The sequence below is a fragment of the Calliphora vicina genome, chromosome 5 (assembly GCF_958450345.1).
Source record: "Calliphora vicina chromosome 5, idCalVici1.1, whole genome shotgun sequence".
Taxonomy (NCBI): Eukaryota; Metazoa; Arthropoda; class Insecta; order Diptera; family Calliphoridae; genus Calliphora; species Calliphora vicina.
The window spans coordinates 100,852,608-100,870,442 of record NC_088784.1 but is presented as its reverse complement, the minus strand read 5'-3'; the positions used below and the strand labels follow the sequence as shown (position 1 = coordinate 100,870,442).

The 17,835-nt window shown below is 31.6% G+C and overlaps 1 protein-coding gene across 1 annotated transcript in view; it reads right to left on the bottom strand.

Annotated features, from left to right (window-relative positions):
- Positions 1-1,645: 1,645 nt before the first annotated feature.
- The window catches only part of LOC135961608 (uncharacterized), a 35,168-nt gene continuing 18,978 nt past the window's right edge, over positions 1,646-17,835 (bottom strand). The window contains exons 5-11 of the mRNA XM_065513135.1: positions 3,816-5,090; positions 3,393-3,743; positions 3,000-3,317; positions 2,789-2,939; positions 2,517-2,722; positions 2,238-2,424; positions 1,646-1,973 (exon numbers count right to left, since the gene is read on the bottom strand). Coding sequence (XP_065369207.1) covers positions 1,661-1,973; positions 2,238-2,424; positions 2,517-2,722; positions 2,789-2,939; positions 3,000-3,317; positions 3,393-3,743; positions 3,816-5,090 — 2,801 coding nt within the window. The 3' untranslated portion in view covers positions 1,646-1,660. The remainder of the gene's footprint in view (positions 1,974-2,237; positions 2,425-2,516; positions 2,723-2,788; positions 2,940-2,999; positions 3,318-3,392; positions 3,744-3,815; positions 5,091-17,835) is intronic.

Sequence of the window (17,835 nt, the reverse complement as noted above, 5' to 3'; positions counted from 1 at the left end):
TCCAGGCTTTTCCAATTAGTATTCTGGTTGTTTTTCCATATAAATTTGGTCAAATAACACAGGGCAACCTGTAATACGTCCTACTACACCAGGAGTGGCATATATGAGGTTTAAAATCCCAGTCCCTATTAATATAGTCCAGTACCGAACCCCTGTATGTTACAGTGCCCTTGTGTACCATTTGACATTTGAAAGCCCTTAGTGTTGCCTGACTATTTGCATAAAGTGTCACTACAGACCCCTCCGTGAAGTGTGCCTTTATCAAATCCGTGGCTTACCAGATCGCTAGGATCTCTGCCTGGAAGACGCTGCATTCGCTTTGATTAAATGATTAAGAGCATAATAAAACAAACGTGAATGAAGAACAACTATTTATGGAACAAATGTATGAAATGTTTAAATTCAAAGTTCTACTTTTAAATTCAATTTTTGTTAAATACTATACGATTCGACGCTGAGTTGTTTGTTCGGTTTTTGGCTTTCAAGATCATTATTCTATTGTGATGAGGCACATTTCTGAATACTTCAAGATTTCAGCCTAGTATTTGTTTTGCAACTGTACAAAAAAAGGTTTCAAAACATGTATTTATTCGGTCTAATATATGAATTTGTTAGCTGATTGTTTAAATATTGTTACGTTTTTAAAAACTGTGGTTTAGTTCCATTAAATAAACCGGATACTTTTGATTGCAAATAAAAGCGTTTAGTAGCTTAAACAGTGGTAAAACAGTTAATGTTTCTTCTAACAGCGTCTATTATAAATCTCTGCCACTATTTATACACAGCGCTATCTTCCTTTCAGTAGCTTCATGAACAATATTTTGTAAGTTCTAGGTTATCGAATATGAGGAGCTGCACACCACCATTTGAACTACGTCTGGCAAATCAACTCACAAACTACTCAGCTCAGACTGTGTAAAATTTCGTTAAGATATTTTCTGTTGTCCACGATTTATTGAATTATACTATAATTATAAACCACAGTGCAGTGGTACAATGAGGCCTATTGTTACTTTTTTTTTTAAGATCATAACATAATTGAGTTTAGTTTTTCTCATTCTGTTGCTAAAGTCCTTAAGAAATTTGTTCAAATCATCCATTTGATTAATTTTATATTTGTTTTTCTTGATTTTTTCTAACAGGCAGCTCTGTTTTAGTTTCATTCACAATAACATGTACTTTAAATTCACAATAACAGTGACAGTAAATTATTGCTAGAGCAACTAGTCTTTTCAACAACCTTGTTTATTGTTTAGAATATGGTTTGTGAACATGATAAATGAAAAACTCCCCTTAATATTTTTATTTTACATACATTTTTTATTACTCGTTTAATCATTACATTATAGCCATTTTATTATTTATATTATTAATTTTATATTAATTACTTAATCTAAAGTTAGCATTATATATTTTTATTACAAAAAAATTTAAGAAAAGTATTTTCCAGAAATTTTCTTTTTCATTAATTTCCTTTTGACAAAACCAAACCAATTAAAATCTCTTTATGTTTATTTTTAAGTTTTTTGATTTTTTTGTTTTTAATCACAATTCTGTTAGAGCCTACGAAAAACAGTACAATCTACTTATTACAGCTTATAAAAAAATACTACACTTTTATAAAAAAAAATTACAATATAAAAATTATTTAAATCTTGCTCTAGCATGTTTCCTTATTACAATCGACGAAATTACTAAATTCTGTTGAGTTGGGCGGTCCTTCACTATACAAATAGGTCACAGGCCATAGACGGGCGGCAGTAAAATCACTTAAACTTTGCAGACCACCCGGTCTTGGTGGTTTTTGATATTCATCTGAGGTCGAAGCTGATGTAAAACTATCGGTTGGTTTACGTTTGTCAGAGGGTTTTAAGGGTTTTACACTTAGGCCAGAATGAGTTAGTGTATGATTGCCGGGATAATAACGATCGCTGCATTTGCGCCATTGATCGGGTTCATCGCCTACGAAGCACCTGTGGAGAGGAAAACGAAAATGGAATGATAAGAAAATTTGTTTCTTGTGGGGTAAAGTGTTCTTTATTGATACGATTTAATTTTGAATTAACATGAGTTTCGCTACGGGGAGAAAATGGAAGTTTTCGATCATAACCGTTTCAAATTTGTTAAATTTTGTCTTGTATAAAGCAACTTTTACTGTTGCTCCTGAAACTATTTCCAGCACCAGTGGCTTTCTTTGCCACTTTATTGATCTTTAATTTACTTTAAAACATACTTACCAGGGATAATCGAAACCTTGTGAATAACCACAAGGATGATCCACTTTACAGCAATAGTCCCAAGACCCAATTTCGCCACCCTCAATCTCGCAGGAATAGAAACCCGTTATAAGATTCTTTTCACAGGGACTGGTGCGGCGACAGGGTTTGCCCGACACAGAATAATGACGCCACGAGGACACATCACCTAATTTAAACAAAAAAGGATTTAAATAATAATAACACAATAATAGCATTTCCCAAAACCAATTCTTTTACTTAAAAATAAAAATAAATTACCCGGTTCTTTAAATATATCCATGCGGCGATTATTATTAACCCTTGAACCACCTATAGTGTTAACCTTGTCCCGACATGTATAATCAAATGGATTCCAAGCAAAAAGCCAATAATCCCTATCATCTGTATGGGTATAATGTAAATTTAATTTCAATTCGGTTTGATCACAATCAGACATCTCGCAGTTGAAAGTGGCCTTGCGGGAACTAAATTTAAATTAAAAAAAATTTCAGAATTTTCTGGTTTCTCTATTTTTTATTTTTACCGCTTACCCATAACTGAAGGCGTAACATTTAAATGCTGTAGTATCTCTCAGACGTATACACTCCTTTTTACACTCCAACTCGGAGGGCACAGTTATTACCTTTTTAATGGCCAGTGGCAAAAGTTTGGCTGGAGAGCCATAACCCAAATAACACACGGCTGAAAGTTTAAAAATATTATTTCCAAATGCTTCCTGTAACCCCCATAAAAATCTCTTACATTTCTTATGTTTTTCATCCACAATGGGTTGTATCTCACAGCCATGTCCATAGCTGGCTCTTTCAAAGATATCAAAAGTATTGTCCAGCACTAAATGTCTCTCCTTGTCCATGTCCCTGACGGGCCAATCACTTAACTGGCAATTGTCTATAACACTGGCATGACGTTGTTGGCCATAACGGAAGGCAAAAGCTCGGCACGTGAATTTGGTTGATTTAATACACTCCATTTCACATTCACCCACGGATCTAACAGTTAACGAGTCTCGCACAATAGATTTATAAAATCTGGTAGCATCAATGGCACGGAAAAAACATTCTGAGAACAGTAAACAACACATCAAATTACATGGAATTTCAATTTATAACTTAAAGACTCCTCCCACAAACTTACGAGTACTTCTGGGATCAGCTAACGCTGTAGAACTACCACCTCCTCCTCCTCTAGCAGGACCATCACTGCGTGAGGGTTTCCTACATACATTTAAATCATCTGCCATGGAGTAAATATCATAATCTCGATCTGGCTCAATGTCCACATAATAATCCAAACGATTTATGGGACGATCACACAGCATACAGTTGTCGTGACTGCCCGAAGAATAACGATAGCTATAGGTATGACATATAAAAGCATCCTGGCCCGAACAAAGACGCTCGCACTCGGTTAGCGTTGGTGTGGAATACATGTGTTTAACAATCTTTTTGTGCAGACGAAAACCTTCGGAAGTTTTGGCCGAGCATTCTTAAATTTGAAGCATAAAATTAGCAAATGTTAGAGATTAGCAAAAACAAACTATGTACAAAATATTTATACCATCTGGTCCTGGTCGGCGAGTCCATTGATGACGATAATCATGTCGGTCGCGGAAACCATCATATTTTCCAGAGGAACCATAACTAGAGCCGGAGTAGGGTATTACTGCATTACTTTCATGTGGAGGCTCTCCTCTATAACCTCCTGCCTTACTAGGTGCTGGATGCAAGTTGGAATAATCAAAATTAACCGGATCTCTGGGTTTATAATGACTGTCGGCCAAACCCCAATAAGCAGTTTGTTTATTATGACTGCCGCCATAGGAGCCACCATAAGAACCCCATTCATTGTCGGTGCCTATCAAGTACGGAACAAATTTTCCGCTATTCTTTTTATAGGGAGACGTAGGCGGTTGATCTCTATCCAAATAGTTGTGTGAGGGTGGCGGAGGTCCGGGGCGATAAGAATCGGGACCACTTACAGCATGCGAGTCGGATGGTCTGTAGGGAGTATACTCTGGTCCTGGTCGATAAGGAGGACGATAACGATCATGTTTCGAACTGTCATAACCAGAACTACTGGGTATGCTTTCCCATCTAGAAGGATGACTAGGTCTGTAACGGTCAGCATGCGAGACATCATAACGATCGATAGGCTCCAGAGCTGAACCACTGCTACCGTAACTACTAGGTGGCGAATGTTCATAATAACTTGAGCCATGTGATGAAAATTCATAAGAACCACTGTGATGATCATAGGAATGGGGAGGTCTACCATGGGATTCATATGACGAAGAGGTCAATGGAGGCGGTGGTGGTGGTCCCGAAGGACCCGAAGGATAATGCTCTAAAGATGAACTGCTTGAGGGTGGTCTGCCATAATAGCCACTACCACTGCTACTGGGTGGTGAGGGTAGATGAGGATAACGCTCATCTCTATAGGGCTTCTCACTCCAACCCTGACTGGGTTTATTGTAATGAGGTGGTGGCGGTGGCAGTGGCAACTTAGTGCTGCATTCTTTACACATATTGTACCTACAACTAGGCGGAGCATTACGATCTCTCTCATAGTAATCATAGTCCGGATGTCTCAACAGATTTGAATCTCTTCTATTCGGACTGGAGTATAAATCAATTTGTGCCAACGGTATCTCTATCAACTCACAATCACCCTGGCCATGACCGGAAGGATCCAAACGATAGTTAAAACCTTCACAGGTAAAACGTTTTTCGCGACCACATTCGCGCATACACTCTTCAACGCGTTCACACGCTATGGTCCGTCGCACCCAGTGCGGGGCAACACGTTTGCCCGCCAACACACGTCGAAAACAAGCTGAAGCGTCAAAAGATTTGCCAAAAATAAAAGAATAAAACGAAAAAAACATAACAAATTTAATTTCTTTAAATAATTAAGAGTTTATCATTAATTATGCACGCATACGAGCATACGAGAATACGAATGGTAGGTATATGTGAAGTCATAGTACAAAAAAAATATATGAGCCCAATTTCAGCTATTTTAGCCGCTTGAAGTACGAATATTAGTAACCATTTTTTGCGTTGTTTCATTTGATGCTTTAATGTTTATTGTTGATTTATTTAAATGTGGTTTTTATGGAAATCCAAACGCTTTGTTTTGTTTTAATTTGAAAATAATCATTTAAATACTTGAAAGAAAATTTTAGTTATTTTTAGACTTGAAGGTTCAAGGTTGTGTTTCTTCGTGTTGATGAGATTTAAGATTTATTAGTTGAGGGACAATTACATGGTTTTTGCCAGGTGTAGGTTATAAAATCTTTTAAATTTGCAAATGATTGAAATTTAAAATTTAAATAGCGCCTTATATGTGAATATTAAACCTAAACATTTTGATATTAAGATGTAATTACATTCACATATACATTTTACTAAAAATATCGAAATCTGTTTGTTTGTAATTATATGATTGTGTGAGTTTCAGATTCTGATCTTCTGAGAGACTCTGTTCTGTTTTAGTACAATACTTTTTTGTCGTTATTCAGTTCGCCAAATAAAGTTAATAAATTTCAATATCAAGAATTTGCGTGCAATAAATCAATTATTGTTTAAATATATTCTGTCAAATTCAAAACTCGTATACATAGTCCTAAATAATAACTTTCATCATTTACAGTTTAAATTAGCTTAATAAATAAGAAAAACACCAAGAAATGGGGTTTCACAAAAATTAATTAGGGTTTGTACAGTTTGGACTAAAATTTCATTGCAGACTTTGTTCTGAGCAGTAGCTTAGTATAAAAGGTAGTCGAAGAAATTTTACAAATTAGAATAAACCAAAAAACACGATCACAATTAAATGTGATGTCTGAAATGGGATCACTTGAGTACTAGGCTCAATAAACTCCTTTTACAATGCAGAAATTGAAAGGCAGATATTTTTCTCATTCCTTTTTGAACTTGCCTAAACCCAAGGTGGTGTCGGTGGCGAATTCAAGCGAATACGAGCGAATTCATTAATTTTTTATATATGGAGTTTGACATTCGAAACAATGAGAGAGTTGTTTCAAATGTCAAACTCCATACAAAGGCGAATTTATACAAGGTGGAGTCAGTCAAACAGTTTATAATTTTTTTCGCTTTTTGGTTCTAACAACTGTCAAAGCTTGTTTTTATATTTAAATATCTAAATATTCTAAGCTTATTAACAAAATATTTATTGTTTACATAAATAAGTAAAGCCCTCACTATTCAATTATCTACACTACATTAAGTTTAAATGCTTATTTGTTTAAATATTCATTTTGGTTTTTTGACATTTGTTAAGACCAATCATTGTTTTTGTAGAACTGACTCCACCTTGTATGAATTCGCCTTGTTCCATACATAAAAAAATAATGAATTCTCTCGTATTTTTCTGAATTCGCCACCGACACCACCTTGTATTTAAATTCGCCTTGCCTAAACCTTTTACAATCGCGAAATTAATAGACAGACTGAAATTTGTCATTTCCTTTTTTCGTTCTATTTTCCAGCGTGAATATTTATATTATCAAATGCATTTAAATATTGATGTGAGAAAAATTATAAAAACTGCGAAAAGTGGAAAAGAGAATCAAAAAATGTCAAGTACTGACATTTATCCTTGTCTACAAACTTCGTCTGTCTGTCTTTCAATTTCTGCATTGTAAAAGGGGTCTAACGGATGTAACAATTTTGTTTTGTTGGAATCCATAGAGTAAAGTTACAACTTCTAGACATCTTAGGAATGTTCTTTTAAAACTGATTTCAAAATTGTTTATTTTCTTTTAAAAGATATGAGTTTTACATCTTAAACAGAAAAAGATTTCTGAAAGTCGGTTGGAAAGTGGCTGCTTGTCCCTCATTGAAGTTTAAAAATCTGGCTCCGTTAATTTGAGGAGCGATTTGTAATATGAGTATGATGAATTTTACATCCAAATATATAAAAAGTACCTTTAGATTTGTATTTTGGGTTTGGTATATTTAATTAGCACCTTCAAAGTAAAATTTGGAACCATGTCATCGACAAAGATCGCTTAGGCCAGCCAAAATTAGCAAAAGAATGAAGACCAAGATTTGGAGGCATTACTCCTGGAATATTGTTGTAAAACTCGACAAGAGCTTGCAAAATCATTGGGAGCTACTCAAGCATCATTTTCAAAACGTTTGCGAGCAGCACGATTCAAAAGCAGGGAAATTGGGTACTATACGAACTAAAGCCGAGAGACCTTGAAAGACGATTTTGCACGTCCGAAATGATGTTTGAACGCTATAAAAGAAAACAAGTAAGAGAGAATATTCGACTGTGACGAATCTTAAATACCTTTCATCAAATTATACTTTAAAATAAAATTTTCGAAATTTTTTAAAAAATTTCTTATTTTTTTTTCAAAATTTAATTTAATTATTTTTTTTAATTTTTAGTGAAAAAAAATTTAAATTAAATTTTGAGAAAAAAATCAATAAGAAATTTTTTAAAAAATTTGGAAAATTTCATTTTAAAGTATAACTTTTTTTAATTTATTAGTGAAACAATTTTATGATACAATTTTTTATTTGTTTAAAAAAAAATTCTGATTAAAATAATTTTTTCTCGATTTTGAGCCATTGTAAGTCCGACTTACTATGGCGTTATATACGTCATTGTAAAGGACTTTGAAATATCTGTCATTAGATATCAATATTGTCCATATTAATGACTTAGTAATCCAGATATAAAAAAATATGTAAAAAAATCTCATCCAATTTTCTCGATTTTAAATAGCAATCGAACCGGGTCTATATTTAGGACCTACGGACAGATGGACATGACTATATCGACTCCGCTATCTATAACGATCCAGAATGAAAAATGTAAAAATTACAAACGGAATGGTGAAGGGTATAAACATTTTTGCAGCGAATCATTACTTGCGATGAAAAATTTATACATTTCGATAACCCGAAGCATAAGAGATCGTATGTGAAGCCCTAACAGCAAGCCAAATCGACGCAAAAGACAATTATCCATGGCGCTAATGTAGTTCTATGTATTTGGTGTTAGCAAAAGGCTCTTATATATTATGAGCTGCTGAAAGCTGACCAGACCATCACATGCAACCTATACCGAACACAACTGATTAGTTTGAAGCGAGTATTGACCGAATGGCTACATGTTACAATTCCTTTTCAAAAGTATTTAGAAAGAAGTGGTTGGAAATTTTCCCGCCTTGTAGTCTAGACCTTGCTCCGTCCGACTACTATTTATTTCGATCGATGCAGAACGGTCTCTCTGGGATACGCTTCACTTCAGAACAGAGTATCCGAAATTGGCATGATTCGTTCTTGGCCTCAAAAGATGAGCACTTTTTTGGCTAGGAATATGTAGCCAGAAAGATTTCCCATCTTTCTGGCTACATATGGTGCTCATCTTTTGAGGCCAAGAACGAATCATGGCAATTTCGGATATTCTGTTCTGAAGTGAAGCGTGTCCCAGAGAGACCGTTCTGCATCGTTCGAAATAAATCTTTCAAAGCTAAAAATTTTAAAAAATCCTGCAATTGTAAATAATTCAAACTTGCGAACTGTAATATAATATCCGAAATTGAATAAATTCCACATGCTAAAGTGACAGGTTATTTTTATTTAAAGTGAGAGATAGCACCGACCTCTACCTCTGAAGATTCAATCACATAACTACTTCTGTGTTAGTTTCCTTCCTTTCCCTAGGATAGTTCCAATATATACAAGTTTCCTTTAGAATCACAATATTGTAGCATTGATCGGGTTCTGGAAATGATTTCGAAATCAGACCATATTCGTTCTTGAAACAACTTCGTTAAATGTTGCTGATATAGATTTTTTATAAATTGTGAAAAAAGAGTAGCATATCTTAAGGTGTTTATGAAAATATTAAATGCATGTGATATTGCCTGATAAATGAGAAATTGTTTTATTTTGTTGCCATTGTCTTTATATTTTTAAATAGCAACTTACAAATTATTGGTTCATTTTTATAACCTACAATTTTGGAAACACGTCCTGTTTAATTTGAACTTGTTTTTTTATTCTATTTAGTTCCTAAGGCTACTAACACATTTAAAAGGTGAAACCAGATCATTATTAATAATGATCATATATTTTACTTAAGACCTCTATATCTGTGAACTTTTGACAAAACAACTTAAGTCGAATTTTCAAATTTTTCAGGAGAGCGCAAAAGCTGTTGAATTTATCGGTCAATATTTTATTGTTTGTTCTTGAAGAACTTTATTATTTGTCTCAAAGAATTATACAAACGATAAATAATAATATAATTGTCGATAAATTCAACAGTTTTTGCGAATTAAGTTGTTTTGTTAAAAACAAATTAACAACAGCTCCAAATAAGTTGATTTGTTTTTTTTACGATATCTCAGAATCTAATATTCGTAAGAAGAAGCAGATTAGTGTAAATGGAGCGTTTTGAAAAGTTAGTTTTATTATAAAAAAATTAAGATATTTTCTTATTTCGACTTAAGATGTTTTGTCCAAACTCCACAGATATATTGTTATAATATTCTTTCAAAATAAATTTGTTTACTATTTATTTTAAAACACAATTTTTGATTGTTACCTTTAGCATCCTCGACAATTATTATCGTACTGCTAATGTCATGTGCTGAATAAGTGGCAGTCACCAAAATGTGAATGTTGCAAATACTTAATAAAGCCGAAAGCAGAATCACTTCTAAACACAACCACATCGTATTGAAATCAACTTAAAACTAACTAAACAAAAACACTAGACCACGCACAACAATGTTTACGTTTTTAAAACCGAAAATTTACAATATTTTTTTTAAAATATTAATTGACATTAAAATGGCAAAACATTTGAAACTAATTTAAATAGCCACTAAGTAAATAGCTTAATAAAAGTGAACAAATAATATTTTGCGAGTTTGTTTTACAATCTATTTCCAACAACTAAAGGAAGATTCAGCAAAATGAAAATGAAAACAATTTAAATGTTAGTTTGTGTAGCTTTATTAAAACATTTGTGGTTTATGATGACGATTTTCATAGAATCACATACATAATTTGTTTATGGATTTTTCACAATTACGTAAGCACGCGTACACTTGGTGGGATTTAAGCAGCCAAACAAAACGAAACAAAAAATTAAGTTTAATATGAATTCTTTTGTTTGGCAAAACAAAATTTTTAATTTGAATGTCAAATAAATTAAACACTTGATGTCACACGCGGTCAATAGTAACAGAAAAACACGCAAAGCTTTAACTGACTGCTGTTTTGGGATTTAAATTTGGTTTATCTTTTTTGAAATTAATTTTTATTTGAGAGATTTTTTCCTATTTGTAGAACATCACACATAATTCATCACAAAATCACTGAATTGTTTAAATAGATGACATCAAATATGTTGTGTTTGTTTTAATAATTATGCTCATTTCTTTTGTTTTAAAAAAAATTGTTAATTTGTAACAACACTGCTGACTACTAAATAGGGTTATTAGAACATCACTTTATTTTTTATTTTATTTTGTTTTTTTATATTTATTTATAATGAAATTGCATTTTTTGCTGATATTGTTAAAAACAAGTTAAATTTTTGTTGTAGATCGAAATGATCATGTTTTCATTTTCACTAATTAGAGTTGATGATGCTGTTCTTATCCTTGTTATTTATTTCTTATAGCATTTATCACAATTTATAGAAAATTCACAGTTGAATTCTTAAGCGTAATACTCGTATAATGATTCTAATTTGTTATCCATACAACGCGCTACTGAACGTTTTAACTGATCGCCCACATGGTTTTATATTTTCACAAAACAAAAAGCTTTGTTTTGGCGTGCTGTTGGTGGAAAATAAGAATAATCATGTTTCAAACTCATCATCATGATCATCAACTCTTTAATGATCTTCATTATTATTGTTAGATTGTTAAACAGCTCATCTCTGTTTTTATTTTCCAAAAAAAAGCTTTTATTTCCATTGTTATTGTTCTTGTAAAAAACAGCAGCATAAAAACAATAAGAAAATTATAAACTAAAACCTTCAAAATCCTTGTTTCCAAAGAGATCTCAAACTCATGCGTAGTAAATATTAACATGAGAAAATGTAATAAGTATGTGTTTTAAATCTTTTGTTTTTTCCTTCATTGACCGACCAACCATCTCGTTGCTGTTTAACATCTTAGAAAATGTTAAAGCTTTAATAAACAAAAACATTAAACAATTTTTGTTTAAATATCTTTGATTGTTTGTTTCTTATTATTGTGTCTGATTTGTTTGTTTCTCTATTAATTTCCACCGCCAAATTGTTGTATTTTTTTGTTGTTTTCATCTTCTAAAAACATCATCTTTTTTCGAATTTTGCATTCAAAACTGAATACTTTACTTTGTTTTTCTGTTTGATGTCTTAACGCAATACAGGAAATTTATAACAGTTAATGAGGCTTACTACTACTTCATAGTATGTATTTATATAGTAATACTGCTACTAAACACTTTAAATATTTTTTTTAGATTTTTTTGTTTGTTGAATATTATTATTCAAATTCAAAATTTATACAAAACTGAATTGCTGTGTTATTATTAAGCGTAAATGATAAATGTTAATATGATTTAAAAGTTTTATTTTAAATTAGTTGTTAATTAAGGGTTATTATCACATATTTATTATATATATTATTAAATAAAACTGTCAATTAAAGCATGTTAAAAAAAAGTAATGACAATTATTTGATTATAAACTTTCATAGATTATGTTTGAAAATATCGAAAATATGTTTTTAATGTAATTTCAAGAGGACAATCTATTTACTGGCCTACTGATCCTCAAAAACAGAAATACCGATAGCATGGTTTTTGCATGATCAAAACAATCCGAGAGAAATTATTCAAGATGAATCTTACCTAGAATAAATGTTACGAAATTACAGACATAAGAATTAATGGTTTAAAAAATACTAGAATATAAGAGTTTTCATTCGAATAATCGAGGAAGAAATATATTTTTTTTCAAATGAATAACATTTTTCAATTTAGAATAAAAAATAATTCGATCAATCGAATATTCATATAAATTTCAAGTTACAATTAAAAAATATGGATTTTTCAAATTTTTAGCTTTTATTTTGCAACATTTCAAAGTATGGAGGCAAAATATGGATTCCAAGCCAAAAAAAATGCTCATCTTTTGAGGCTAAGAACGAATCAAGCCAATATCGGATACTCTGTTCCAAAGTGAAATGTATCCCAGAGAGAGCAATTTATTAACACGTTTGCAAGCAGCTGGATTCATCCAAAAGCAGGGAAATTGGATACCATACGAATTGAAGCCAAGATACCTTGAAACACGATTCTGCATGTCCAAAATAATACTAAATAAATAATAATAATAATAATAATAATAATAATAATAATAATAATAATAATAATAATAATAATAATAATAATAATAATAATAATAATAATAATAATAATAATAATAATAATAATAAATAAAACGATATAAAATACATGAAAATGGATCTATTACGAAAACCCGAAGCGTATGAAATCTTATGTGAAATCCAGCCAACCAGCCGTGGAAACAAAAGGGTCCTATCTGTTATGAGCTGCTGAAATCTGACCAGATCATCACAGCGAACCTGTACATGCAAATGATTCATACGAGTATTGGCCGAAAAACGATCAGAATGCGGCTAGACATCAAACCGAAATACATGTTAAAAAATATTTACAATAAAGTGCTTGGGAAGTTTAGCTTCATCTGCTTTATAGTCCATAACATGCTCCGTCCGACTACTATTTGTTTCGATCGATGCAAAACGCTCTCTCTGGGATACGCTTCACTTTGGAAGAGATTATCCGATATTGAGTTGATTCGTTTTTGGTCTCAAAAGATGGGCAGTTCTTTTGGCTTGAAATCCATATGATGCCAGAAAGATGGGAAAAAGTCATGGTTAACAATGGCCAGTGCTTTGAATAAATTTATATTGTAAAAATGTTTCAAAATAAAAGCTAAACATTTTAAAAAATCCCGATAAAAACCTGAAACTGGGTGCTTAATATACTACCCAAATCCAAAAAAGTAGATGCTGAAAGGGGGAATTCCATAGCCCTGTGAAGATTTACGAATAATTGTTCTCTGACAACTGACTTTCTGCTGATAAAATCAATTAAATACTATATTACGCCTTGCATATTATCCTCCAAAATTTAAAGTTTCAGGCGGCCCCAAAAAGTTTATCTCCCTTTCTGATACTGTGAAGCCACATGTTGTATACGTTTTTTAACTGTATTCTGGACCAGGTAAGGTGAAGAAAATAGAATGCATAAAAGAGACATAACTTGAGAGTTTCAGACCAAAAATAGCCCCCACTAACAAATGACAATATGTGTAGTCCTGCAGATAAACATCAAAAAGAAAAAAAAAACAAGTAAGAAAGTATGGTCGGTCAAGCCCGACCATATAATACCCTACACTAAGTAAAAGAGCAAAACCATTTTTCTTTTAAAATTTCAATAATTTATATCTTTGAGAGATTTTCGGAAGTGGGCTTTATATGAGGGCTATGACCAATTATGGACCGATGACCATGAAATTAGGTCGTGTGATTTATGTCTATATGAAAGTTTACTATGTTGAATACCAAAATTTTTAAGCGATTTAATGCATATTAAAGTGATTTTCGGAAGCGGGTCTATATGGGAGCTATGACTAATTATGGACCGATCGTAACAAAATTTGGTGACATGAATTTTGTATATATAAAACTTATTTGGAGTGCAATTTGTGTAGATACATTTATAAAATAAACATTTATGACCGATAAAGTCCAATTTCGGAAGGACATTTGTATGGGGGCTAGGTGAAATAATGGACCGATTTCAGCCAGTTTCAATAGGCTTAGTCCTTGGGCCGAAAAAATAATATGTACAAAATTTTATCGAAATATCTTCAAAATTGCGACCTGTACTCTGCGCACAAGGTTTACATGGTCAGCCAGCCGACCAGACGGACGGACGGACATCGTTTAATCGACTCAGAAAGTGATTCTAAGTCGATCGGTATACTTTAAGGTGGGTGTTAGACTATGATGGTGTAGGGTATAACTATGCGCCAAAGGTGGACTTTGACTCGCCCAGAAAAAAACGGAATAATAAAGACAGTCGTCAGGCATTTGGCCTATTAAATCCTGTATAGAAAAATAGCTTGATATTACATTCTGACCAAAAACCATATCCAACCCCTGCTGGCCAGTATAACAAAACAAACCGATTTCTGTTGAAATCTGAAGACTTAAATTATATTGGATAGGAAATCTTTACACGACATTACAACACAAGCCACAGATTTTCCTGGTATGATTTTAAGCTATCAGTATTAATACATTCCTAATATAATCTAGCATTTTTAATTTGAATTTGCCTATGTGTAATTTTCTAAGTCATGGAAATATAACCATATACGGACACCAGTATGTGACAAAAGACCACAAAAAAAGAACTGTTATGTATTTTTGCAAAAAAGTTATAATTTTCTCAGGCTCATATTTTGCAAACAGTTTGGAATTTTGATTTACTATCTGAGGCAAAGTTGTAGCCCTTGTCATAAAGAACAAAAATTGTAAACATATAAAATGAAATAAGTAAGAAGCTATATTCGGCTGTGCCGAAACTTATATACGCTTCACCAAATTATACTTCAAAATAAAAATTTTAAATAAACAAAATTTATTTTTTTTTCCAAAGTTGTTTTTGAATTTTTTTTTCCAATTGTTTTTTTATTTTTTAATTTTTGTTTTTTTTTTTTTTAATATTTAGCGAAAAAAAACTTTTGGTGAAAAAAAAAATCTGGTTAAAAAATATTTTTTCCTATTTTGACCCATTGTAGGTCCAACTTACTATGGTCTTATATACGTCGTTGCAAAGGACTTTGTTCAGGTCCATAGGTAGCAATCCGTTCAAAATTCAAGGAAACAATCAACTACAAAAATGTACCTAAGATCTAAATAAAGAACTTTCTAGAACATATTAACTTACTAGGAATAATCCTTAGCACCGTTTAGGCAGATCAATATAAGTTAGTAAGAAAAAACTAAAGGAATTAAGTGTTTTGGGCCATAAACTATTAAATTATTATAAACTAAAGCATACTTTTAGGCAGCTTAAAAAATTTATTTCGAATTTTTTAAAGATTTTTTGCGATTTTGATCTTGAAGATAAAGTTTTTTTAATTTTATATGTTCACAATTTTTGTTGTTTATGACAAGGGCTACAACTTTGCCTCAAAGAGTAAATCAAAATTCCGAACTGCTTGCAAGATATGAGCCTGAGAAAATAATCACTTTTTTGCAAAAAATATACCGAGGCCCCAAATCTTTGGGGGCCAATAAAAAAAATTGCATGACTTTGGGCTAAACTGGGAGACAAGGGTCTTTTTTTTTGGTCTTTTCTTTAAAATAACTTTCCGTATATGGTTATTTTTTCGTGTTGCACTGTCAAATTCTGCATGTTGCTTGTGGTATACATATAAAATATCTACAGTGATAGCGATATCAGTATCTGGAAAATGAATTGAACTAACACCATTTTATTTCGCTGATATTAAGCTAAGACACAATGAATAGGTAATCGAAGACACCATACAGTGTTGCATGGAACTTTTTCGAGAATTTTTGTAACAAAGTGTTTGCAAAACACTTTCTAGATTATTTCATATTTTCAATGACAAAAATAACAAAAACAAATTAATTTTTATACCTTTCATCACACAGAGAAAACAGATTCGTAATAGCAACCGAATTTGTTGCCAATCGAATGATTCGGTTGCACAGATAGAATTTTTCGGTTCTAGCAACAGAAAATCAATGGATAAAGAAGAATTTCGGTTAAAGCAACCAAACTTTTGTTACCACTTCTAAAATTTTGTAGCCATAACTGTAAAATTCGATCACTAATGCAGAATCATTCGATTGGCAACAAATTCGGTTGCTATTACGAATCAGTTTTCTCTGTGTATGAATGGTAAATATAAGTTTGTCATATTGTTTTCAATCTCCACACTTTTCATTTACGACCCCATAACCTATACATATATATTCTGGATCGTTATAGATCGCAGAGTGGATATAGCCATATGTATGTTCCCGTTGATCCTATATGGAGCATAGGGCCTCAATGTATGTTAAAATCAACTTTCCTAAGCCCCCAAATAACTTAATTACATGACTGATACATCAATATAACCGCAATAGTCCAACTTAGATTGCTATTAAAAATCGAGAAAATCGGCAAACAAATTTTACCAAAATTATTTTTAAACCAAAATTTTTTTTGTACCAAAAATAGTTTTTAATATTTTTCTTAATTTATACTAAAGTGAAGAGTATATAAGATTCGGCACAACCGAATATAACATTCTTACTGGTTTAAACTAAAAAAGCATTTAAAAATATTTTCATTCAATTTATTCAACCCTTTTTAGCCGCTTTTTAAGGCTTGATTGAATTTCCATTAAAACATTTCTAATACTGACTGTGTGTGTGTAAATATTTATTTATTTAATTCAAAATAAAGTACAGACTCTCATGTGCCAGTACAATTGCAATTGTTTATTAGTTTGGTTTTTATTTAATAATTCTGTGAATGGTTAGCATTCTTTGAGTATTCAATAGGTGCAGACAGAACGACCGACAGATGTAGAACATACAAATTCGCATGACACGATGACAAATAGAGCGAAAATATAGGTTCATTTGATGTATATACTTATACAAATAATGTATGTATGCTACTACTATTTGGTTATTGTAGGTTTTGTAATTTAAAATTATTTTAAATCAAATAAAAATATCAACAATTAAACATAATACGAGTACATATTGTATAAACATTGTGTGGACCACAAAAATACCAAAAAAAATTAACAAAATAACGATGCAAATGAAATTTTTTTTAAAATAACTCTATGACCCAAATTACAGTTTTGGACATTTAACAAAATAATTAACTGCTTTTAATTATTTTTCTCATTTGGGGATTTATTTTAATTTTGTGTAAAAGAAAATTTATAGCTGACAAATATTAAATAAATGAAATAGTCTTGTTGATAGAATTATAACAAAAATGAAAATAATTAAATTTAATTAAACTACAGGTGTTAAATAGCGATGACTACTTTAATTTAGCTTAAACAGAATTTATGCTGAAAACAGCATAACATAAGCTAAAAATAAAACAAATGATGAACTGAAACATAGCTAGGAATAACCAGGAACTCAAGTGTAACGTTCAAAACCCTATAATTATAATAATATAAACTAATAATAATAAAAAAAAAGAATGACATAATCTTTAGAATTCACAACATGCACATTTGTGTATTATTAATATATCTACTAACCAAAACCCCAAGAACTAAAACACATGACTACAACTATTAAAAACTCATCAAAATCAGTTCAGCTTAAAGTTGAGAAGAACTTCTTCAAATTAGTTCCAGTAAACTTAATTAAATCTAAACAAAAGTAAACAAGTTGGAAAAAACACATTTATTATGTTTTTCTAGTTGGAAGTGTTTAATT